This window comes from Ptychodera flava, chromosome 22 (genome assembly GCF_041260155.1).
Source record: "Ptychodera flava strain L36383 chromosome 22, AS_Pfla_20210202, whole genome shotgun sequence".
In the NCBI taxonomy this organism is placed as follows: Eukaryota; Metazoa; Hemichordata; class Enteropneusta; family Ptychoderidae; genus Ptychodera; species Ptychodera flava.
Genome location: NC_091949.1, coordinates 30,113,795 through 30,124,185, shown reverse-complemented (window position 1 = coordinate 30,124,185; position 10,391 = coordinate 30,113,795). Strand labels below are relative to the sequence as shown.

The 10,391-nt window shown below is 36.9% G+C and overlaps 1 protein-coding gene across 1 annotated transcript; it reads right to left on the bottom strand.

Annotated features, from left to right (window-relative positions):
* Window positions 1–219: 219 nt before the first annotated feature.
* Window positions 220–9,165, bottom strand: LOC139123166 (uncharacterized). The gene is made up of 5 exons (XM_070689235.1): window positions 8,879–9,165; window positions 5,024–5,778; window positions 4,512–4,671; window positions 2,737–2,869; window positions 220–806 (listed from the first exon to the last, which is right to left on the bottom strand). Exons 1-5 carry the CDS (start codon window positions 9,134–9,136, stop codon window positions 658–660), a joined length of 1,455 nt encoding a protein of 484 aa, XP_070545336.1. The 5' UTR covers window positions 9,137–9,165; the 3' UTR covers window positions 220–657.
* Between the last annotated feature and the right edge of the window lie 1,226 nt (window positions 9,166–10,391).

Here is a 10,391-nt window from a genome sequence, read left to right as displayed (position 1 = left end):
CATCTGACACACGTCTTTTTAGAATGCCACGTGTTGCTACAAAATTAATTCTTTGGTGAAAGGTCTTTTTCCTACTCAGGACCGAAAATTTGGAACAGTCTGCCTGTCAACCTACGCCATATGGATTCACATATTTCATTCCGCCATGCCCTCAAGACATACTTTTTTAAGGAATAGTGTATTTTGTCCTGTGCCTAGAGCTCCCTTTTGAGATTAGGTGCATTATAAATATTCTTTATTATTATTATTAATTACAAGAAAATTACAATGCAGAACAAAAATTACTGATCTCAGCTGGGACGGCACAAAACTCCTAAATTAGTCTCCAGAGAGTTGAGCCCAGACACACTGATAGGTTAGAAAGTCCTTTGGCTCGCTGGCTTGCAGGCTTGAGGTTGATCCGAACCGTGCAGAGTTCACAGAACAAATCCAGCGGGACTTTGAAGGTCCCAAAACAGTTTGAAGTAAACACTGACGTGATCCTTAATAGTCTGACAAGAAGTCTCTACTGTCCCGTATTTATACTAAAATGATTCTACCCAGAAGACATCAGAAAAATCTAAAATTTCTATCGGTATGTTAATTACTGTTCTAAAAATATATTCACTTATAGTAAACATCACCTTCTACTAATTCTGCAGTTCCTTGAGAAACTTGTCATTTAATTAAATATGGAATTGGCAGAAGATGCTTCGGTATACCCGGTATCTCACGCAATGGGATTGTTTTAAGGTGATTTCTCTCCCTAGCATATCCTACAAAGCGGGACCATTGGGATCCCCCAGATGAAATAAAGAGCGGTGTTCCTGCAAGAAAAAAAAAGACTAGATTATCTCGAAGCACTTGGTTCGCTCCGTAATTCGTTTACATCGACCTGCCCTCAACAGGTTATACCCATTTCATGGCACCTCTAAAACATACTTTGGGAAACTAGGAGCGGTCAACATTTACATATTTAATTTATTTTCGAGAGTTATGATTTTCGGTTAGTACAAAAGCATCGCCTGAAGCACAAAAAAAACGTATTCCTTTGTACCACCATTGATGTATCAACCTTTGGCTCAATGTAAATATAACTACCGTGAAGCCAGTTAAACCAAGTAGGACAAATGAGGGCGGTCTTTTTCCTTAGATCAGGTTCATCGTTAAATTTAATTCATTTCAGTCCTGCTAATTTCAATTACTGTTGTCAAACATGGATAATATATTGAAAAATCAACATGAATGATGATCTGCAAAAATCGCATTGAAATCAAATAGTAAGCACGAGTTTCGTCACTCCTACAACAGCATATTTTACACATTATTACAGCGGAATTAGAAGTATTATACTTGGTGCTTATTGTAGCTGTATTTTTGTATTATGTTACTCCAGACAAATATACCTCTGATTAGAAGTTAATGGAGAAGTTTCACTATATATTTTATATAATTACTTCGTTTTGCAGTCAGTGTCCCTCTTCAGTCTTTCATCATAAATTTAAGGTATCATATCATAATCAAGAAGTATGACGTCTATGTAAAACTGTCCGTTTCTTAATAGATACGTTGACAGAAGACGTAATATATATCATTTTGATATTTGTAAGCAATTTTAACGACTATGTGCTACCCGTACATGATGATAAAAACCCTTCTTGTTAGGGCTTGCAGCTATTGAGATGGTATACTTTTCATGAACACTGGAGTCATGACATCGTCTTTGAATTGTTCATTATAGTTCTTTTACCGGTTCCATGATGCAGTGCGCGCCAGGGTATACAAAGCATACGTTACGCATAGAACTTTTTAGCCGTAGGGTACACGCAGGGTTCGTTACTCATAGAACTCTATGGCAGATTACAGCCTGACCTATATTTTCGTCGCTGATGGTTAGAATATACACGGGGCATTATTTGGTATTGCAAATTTGTGTCATTCTTCTGTAACAATCCGTTGTACAAAACAAATAAGCATGTTTTCACTGTTTTGAGCTTATATACGGTGTTTGATAAAGTCACTGCAACGCATTGTGGGATAACCAGGAAAAGGTCTATGTGACTGAAATAAATGTTTTCACGTGTAAGTATTGGTGATTCAATACTGTGAAATGTAACGTATTTTGTAGGTTTGTTATCGTGATAAACGTTAACGGCGTTCCCATATAAATTCAACTTGTACAAAGGCATGGCTTCTAAAATGTGGTTAATTACTTTTGTATGAGTCAAACTTGAAATGTGCAATACTTTTCCCCTGAACGAGGACTCATGTAATAAGCATGTTTTCACTGTTTTGAGCTTATATACGGTGTTTGATGAAGTCACTGCAATGCATTGTGGGATAACCAGGAAAAGGTCTATGTGACTGAAATAAATGTTTTCACGTGTAAGTATTGGTGATTCAATACTGTGAAATGTAACGTATTTTGTAGGTTTGTTATCGTGATAAACGTTAACGGCGTTCCCATATAAATTCAACTTGTACAAAGGCATGGCTTCTAAAATGTGGTTAATTACTTTTGTATGAGTCAAACTTGAAATGTGCAATACTTTTCCCATGAACGAGGACTCATGTAACTACTGAACTGCACATTAGGCGTTGAATCTTTACAGAACTATATAACATTGATAATCGGTAGCACGTAGACAATAACCCACCAACTTACCTTGCTAGATAAACCTACCTAGCAACCCAACTACATGAGCCAGACACCTAAAGTTTTTCGTAGCAGGACAAATTTGAATATGATATACGTACTTTCAGCAATCTCCTGTTCCACCAATGATATTACATAATTGTCATCTCTATATTTGGAAAGTTTCTTCGATATCTTAAAAGAATCTTCCAAAGTATGGACATGCTCTGACCTCTTTAGATGATTAACCATTTTCTGAAAAGTACAAATCACTAAGATTGCATTTCGGATCTAAACTCTACACTATTCATGTTATTCAACCTACCTAGTTTGTTATCACGCCGATGGTATAACGTACAATTATAACGATATATTTAGTTTAGAGCGATAAACTTTGCTTTGTAAAGGGTATATTCTTGAAAGGTCATTGAAAGTTGCAAGTGCGCAGGAGTGAATTGTCCAATGTCGCTTCTTGGTAATCACTGGACGCAAGGCAGACCAGGAATGGTTCATTTTAAAAATGGAGACCACCGAGCACCGATCGTCCTAAATTCTATTTCATAAACTTCATTTCCATTCATAATTTGAACCTATTTAACATTAAGCCTACACCACATTTTTTTGTCAAGTTGACAAGTAATTTGGTTGTTATTCCGTACTACATTGAAAAATACGCCATGGACTACTAAGCTGCCAACCCCATCACTCATAGTATCATCCAACTCCGTTTGGCGCCGTGGCACGTAGCAAAATTATTGCGTCCGTTGGCGCAATGTTGGGTATTGTGGCGCAATGTTGCCTATTGCGCAGATTGCGCCGATTACTAAATGCCTAACATAGAAGGAAAACCTTTGTTCTTTCATGATACTGAGCCGCAGTATTGAAATTAGTTTGGGTTGTATTCGGAGATTGATTGCGTGTAACATAGAGCTGATAATTAATGTTCCCCCGTAAGAGGAGACAGTGATATGGTCATAGGCATATGATTATTAGATCTAGCGGTTTGCATAATCATGCATATCTCCTTTCATGTAAGATCTTGATACAACTTGTGTCAATTAAAAAACGTCTATTTATTTATTTATTTATTTATTCGGAAATCTACGGGATCAAGTCCCATTTACAGGTTCCTCAAAAGCTCAAAAGAAAACGGTTAAAAACACTGAACAAGACAGCACCAAACAGAAAGTATTTACAAAACTAAAATGAAGTGTAGGACACACACAGACAAAAAACAAAGCAAACAACTCAACAAGAACAGCCATTAAAAAATAACTTGTCTAATGTTAGACTTAAATGAGTCATTAAAAATATCAATATAATGATTATTACGAAACAATTCATTAAAATTACTCATACATCTGTTAAGAGGAGAAAATTTAAAAACATTGATACTACGAGGTGGTCTGAATGTGGGACAGGTGCGCAAAAGTTTGCCAGGTGCATTAAAGCATAGCTTTGATAAAACATCTGGTAAATTATAAACTCCAGTTGCACACTTGTGTAAAAACATCATATCAAGATAACAGCGACGTTTCTCCAAAGTTGGTAAGATGAACAAGGTACAGAGAGCTTCGTACTGGTCAGCATGATATGAAATATGTGTTTTTAAACACAAATATTTTATGAATTTACGTTGAACATTTTCAAGTAATTACATATTCAAGTAATTCCATATAACGTCTATTGCCAATGAGATATAATGTTACATAACAATGCATGTTTCCTGTTAAGCATAATGTTGATCTCAATGTGTGTAAGTAGAATTAATAATGAGATGAAGAGAAGTATCATATAAGGTAGCAGTAAAACGCAAAACAAGCTTTACTTCGATTGTTATGGCATCAACATTTCCGGAGGGAGCCTATATGAGTTAATTAAAATACCATGTACTTACCTGTTCATAGGGAGCTGTACAGACATACAGGCAAGAAATGTTGTGTTTATGCAGTGTGTCCCAAACAAGACTTATAATGACATCGACTTGTTTCGACAGGAGAGCTAAACTTTTCTTCAAACTTTCCGTGCAAGCTTCTCCCTTAAAGCCAGCCCTACAACTAAAAATATAGTCAGCATATAAAATTGCACATCCTTGGTTTATGCAAATACACCACATTTGATGACTACTTTCGCTCTACCTGTATTCAATAGTATTTGCCCTTGCACCATCACCAACTGTCTACCTATCTCTCCAGATGTCGAAGCATATATATACCAACGTTATCCATTCATGCCTTTTCCGAGACTGAGCCGACATAGTTTCGTTTAGTTTGTGTCTGTGTATATCGATTTCTAAGCTTTTCGAAACCATATCTTTAATTTCCACTCCAGTATGTTCTATGATATTACTTAAACTTTGCATTCCTCTTGCCAAATTGACACGATAATAATAGAAATACAAATACATACGGCTCTGCACTTTTGTTCCTCCAGTGCATCACAGCAAATGATCCCTCGCATATTTTTCCCATCACTTCATCAGCCATCCTACGAATATATGGTGCTCGGTAGAAACTCTTCCCTATCTTTTCCTCGATCTCCTTATTGTGAAATCTTTGATATCGAGGGGTAACATAGCCGAGACATTGTACTGTTAACATGGCTTTAAATCTTTCGGGAACATCTTTAAGTAAAGGACGAATGTCACTCTCATACGGCATTGTTATTCCAAGTATATGCTCACATTGTCGTTTAATTTTTGCGTATTCGTCGAGTTTAAATTCAACCGAGGTGTCTTCTGGGTAAGGTCCCTCTGTAATGTTTTCGAGTGTAAAATGAGTACCACAGTCTCTTTTGAAATCGTCGAGACTACTGCTGACACTGACAATGTCCCTCAGCTTTGCCATGTCAAACGTCTCATTGGGTGTTCGTTCTTTAGGTCCCGTTGTCTGTGTTACATGCCTATGCAGGTATGGTATAACCAATGTTCTCTTTTGATAAATTGCTGCAAATATTGCATAGCGAATGTGTATGTAGAGACCACTGGGCCCGTCTATATATTGAAACAAGGGAAACAGATAACGCGGATATTTACTTGTTCGAGGAATTTCTGGAATTTTCGACAAACCTTGTTCCTCTTCTAGAATGCGAGCAAACTTTCCTGATTCCCTGGATTCGTTTGCATGCACTGCTTCGCTGGCTGCAGATGTGGCATTATTAGCTTTCTGAAGAAAAAAAATCAGTGTTTTGAGTATAAATGAACATTCTTTTCCATTAATTATATGTCATAAGTGACAGTGAATAGAACTTTCGTTTTCGTTTAAGAAGCATACGCTCGGTAGGGGTTTCCCTAGGAGGAGAAAGCTAGTTTGCGGGATACGAGAATTTGAAGTCTCGAAAAAAACATTACGATCTGTTATCATTCTATCAAAACGCTATTGTTTTTCAAACTGTCCTTAGACTATTTACTTTATGCAAATACACTTTGCTAAATTCGCTAGTTGTTCATATTAGTGCTCTTGCCGAAAGATTTTTCTTCGAGCACTTTCTATGTTTAACGTAATGACTCAGTATAAAATCAATTTTAGCATTTATTACATTTCATATTTCGAATCCACGACACATGGTCTTTCTTTTAGCGAAAAGTATTGGATCACATCGTACCGGGAAATTCCTGATCTACACCACATGTCATTATTTTTCCTTTTGTCTTAACTGTCCCGGATTAGCAACCACGATGTATTTATTAAACGTGCAGGGATTATGTATATTCTTTGCGGTATAGTGCGCATGCGCTGTCTTCAACGTTATGCTGAACGTTATGAATTCGGCCGGTACGCGGTATCCGTACGATGCATTGGCAAACACGTCAAACATGCACACCACAGCCGGCGCTCGCGCTTAGTACTGTCGTAAACTCACGCGAGGGCCACGAAAGCGAACTAGAAAAAGACGGAAACGTGCGCAGAGGTCGATTTAAAACAGTCCGACCTTTGCTCATACTGCAATAACAATCAACAACGTACGGAGTCTGAAGAGTATAATTTCGCAGCCGCTAACGGAGAAGTTCCCAGTTCAACAACGATGGAAGTGTTTTATAAAGTTGTGTTGTCTGGACTTGTCAATTACCCACACACTTTGCAGATTATAGCTGAACCTTAACCCGAAATAATCTAGGACTTCTAGAAGTGCCGAAACTAACATTTTTTTCTATATGAGGTTGATTTCACTCAAGTCAAACATATATTCAAAAAACATTAGCAAAGATTTTACATTTATGCTATGCTGAACTTAACTGAAAGGTACGTGTTCACTGAGTTCGACGACGGCCCCATCAATGACTGATACGATCGATACGGTCTGCATTGGTTGACTTACATCAGACTTCGCTTTGGTTTCTTTTATTTTAGCTGGTTCTATGTATACGGTGGTGAGATTAGCACTTTTCAACTTACTATGTATTAACTAAAGAGTTGGCGATAAAATATAGTCGGTCATTAAAAAGTTTTATTAAAAGTGACCGCGCGAAAAATCTCCGAAATTATATATTATAATGTGTACGCTGGTATTGCAAGCCGAGCGCATACTGTGTGACTGCACAGACAATAATCTCTCGGAACACGCCGTCGACGACAGCCCGTGCTGTTCTACGCTATGGCGCGAGTACTAGTTTCATAAAATCGGTACTGTGTAAGACAAGAACACACAAATGAAGTTAAAAAAATAACACTAGCCAATCTCTGACGTAACGAAGGGCGACAAGTCTGCAGCCAGTGCAAAAGCTAAGAAAACACATTTTGAGACCGATGTTTTTCATTGTGTCAAAAGTTATTCGTCTCATCTTGAGGTAGGAAATCTAGCAACTGACCTCATGTTCGCAAGAAAGTCGGCGCTGAACTTGCAAATCTCTTCTCACAAAGAAAATACATAAATTACCGATTGCGAGACAGGCAGGTGACCATTTGAGTCAAGAACAAGTGAATGCCCGACGAGACGACAGCAGACAGGTCTCGATCGGGTAGATAGACTATTTTACACAAGGTTCGACATTTTCACCTTTATCATGAACTCTGGTAACCAGATTATAATCGTTTAGACAACAGTACACTGTTAATATGCTACTTTAGCGTTCGACACAAGGATTAAACCGTGAATTACTCATCTCTGTCTATCGTGTAAATACCACCAATGTTTGCACCAAGCAATAGCCGTTTCAGTGTACAATTTCTTTCGATATTCACACGATCAGCAATTTCAAACATGTTTTCCATTCACAAAACTATCGCTAAATTTTTCAAGTTAGTACTAGTGTGATAAAATTCGCAGAAAATAGCGCTTGAGTCGGACTTTTTGGCTACAGAGTGTGACGCCTGGGTCGTTTACACAAACCGTTGATTTTGTCAGTTCCGTTTTTTTGCAGTGTGCACTTTATTAAAATAAGTATAAGTCGGCGGCGCCTGGACAGATTTGCCTGATTTAATTTCCACCTGTGCATAGTGAATAAATACATTTGAAAGATAGTGTCTCAGATTTTCTGTAAAAGGCCGAAAGTGAAGATATCTTGATAAAAATTGGTTCGTACATCATCAGACATGATCTTTAACAATCACAGATTAGACGTAGAAATTCATATTGTAAAGATTCAAAGGTATTAGTAAAGAGTATTAATGATTTCACTACATTGCCGGATGAATTATTTTACAGAGATATTTTGACAGTTTCAGAACGCGGCAGATGAATCTTTTCACTTGCCTCACGACTTGTATCTTAATCGCTCGACGCTCTCATACAATGATAAACACTTCAAAATGATTTTACATGGGTCGGAATAACGAGCATAATTGAATGAAAGACACGATTTTACTGACAGCCATGATGTTATGGTCATTATGAAAACTAATTTTACTTTAGCTTTGATCTCGATCATACCTCTGTTTCGCGCCATAATAAATAAGTCTAGGGTTTACTTTTAAATTACAAATATATGGATTAAACATATTTGAACAACTTCCCTCAATAAAGAAATTATACTTTGTATAAATGTTATGTTTATATATCATCCAGCTGACGCTTTTTTATAAAAAAGGTCATGAGAAGCGTTCAGGCTTGTATCAAATATGTGTCTTGTACATTCATTTTTACGCATTTCTAAATTGCAACCGACTTCGCTGCAGTGGAAATTCTGGACGGAAGACAATGTTAAGGAAGAAAATCTGCCTGCTCTGAACCACATTTAAAATCGCATGGTCGGTTCTCGCTGTCGAAAGAAAACACCAAATACGGAATTTCGAATCATTTAGAACTAAACGGCTCTCTTTCACTTACCTTATTATCACGAGTTTGGTCCATTCCACTAATTTCCTTGTGTTTTCCTGTGCTAAATTCCCAGATAGTCAATGGTAATTGATCAAATTCGCCGTTGTGATTAACATACTGTCTATGCTGAAATGTTCTCCCGACGAAGGTATTAGGAAGATTATTCATAGTATTGGAGTAACAAATCGTAATCAAAACAAGAACCATAATAGCACATAAGGAATAATAGAAAGCGCGCCACTGGCCGATCAAGCTTTTGTAATGCATCTCGTTCAGCCAAAATGGGTGTATTTTCTGGTAATGATGCGGCACCCAAAAAGTTAACAATGATTTATTTTCAACCTGCACATGCGTGTTTAGCAGGGATCGTCGATTAATTTGTAGGGGTATTATCGTATCAAGTGTAAGACAAATAATATATTATTTCGAAAATGAAAACCATGATACAAGGTATGACAAAAACACAAAAATAAAGCTTGTGGTCAATCCATCTATTATTTGCCATATATCCAGCCTACAAAATAACTTGCCAGCTCTGACATGGCTACTTGTGTTCACTATATTCAAGGTTCATTTAAGGCAAAACGTAAGACGTTAGGTAAAATATAGTTTTGAATATCTTTGTTTTGTTTAAAATTAAATTGAATATTCGTAGTTTTATGAAAACATTGTTCCAATTTACGTTGATGTATTCAGTATATTGAAGCCTGTTAACTTTCCAGGCTGGAAACACAAAGAAATCATGCGAGAAGACGATAGATAGATGCAACACGTTGTTCACGTCTTTGTTTTGTTTAAAAATGTAGTTAAAGATTAGAAAAGTGGTGGTAGTTTTATCAAAACATTATTGCGATTCATGTCGTTGTATTTAGTATATTTCAGTCTGTTAACGTTTCTAGGATGAAAGTACAAAGAATTCATTTGTAAATCTATTTTCAAGTTTTTAATAACATAATGTTAATATCATATTTTTCTGATTTTACTTTAGTGTTTACTAACATGTACAAAAGTATGTGCAATGTAAATTTGCAGGTAAAATAGCACAACTAAGTCTTCTTGCTACCTTTTTAATCCTCATGGATGACGTTTCGGGGAAGGCTTATACTCTGTCAGTCTTTCTGTAAATCTGGATAACTTGTTCAAATATTTGTACAGGGATTATATACTATGAGATACATATGCAAACAGGCAGTAATTTTGTTCAGTTTGTCGGTTCAGAGTCATGCCACTTTTCAGATGTGCCTAGTCTCCGATTTCTTTCACAAGAACGCCATACTGGTTTTATCCATGTCCAGAGTATTACTAGGACATACCTAACAAATTTCTTCCAAACATTGCAAACGGACGACACATTATGACTGACATACGCATATCACTTTACCTGGCGATATCATCCATATGGCTGCAAGGCAATCATTTCCTACTCATATTTCCGTGTGAAGAACCCTACTCCGCTCATGCCTGAAGTGATTTGTTTCAAACTTGGCACGTCGGCAACAACACTCTTTGACTTACGTAATCA

Excerpts from the sequence above, each read along its gene's own strand:
- LOC139123166 (XM_070689235.1), bottom strand. The coding sequence starts at position 9,136 with ATGCATTACAAAAGCTTGATCGGCCAGTGGCGCGCTTTCTATTATTCC. Across the intron at positions 5,779-8,878 it reads ACCAAACTCGTGATAATAAG|AAAGCTAATAATGCCACATC; the intron begins GTAAGTGAAAGA and ends TTTTTTCTTCAG. Across the intron at positions 4,672-5,023 it reads AGGAACAAAAGTGCAGAGCC|TTGTAGGGCTGGCTTTAAGG; the intron begins GTATGTATTTGT and ends CTATATTTTTAG.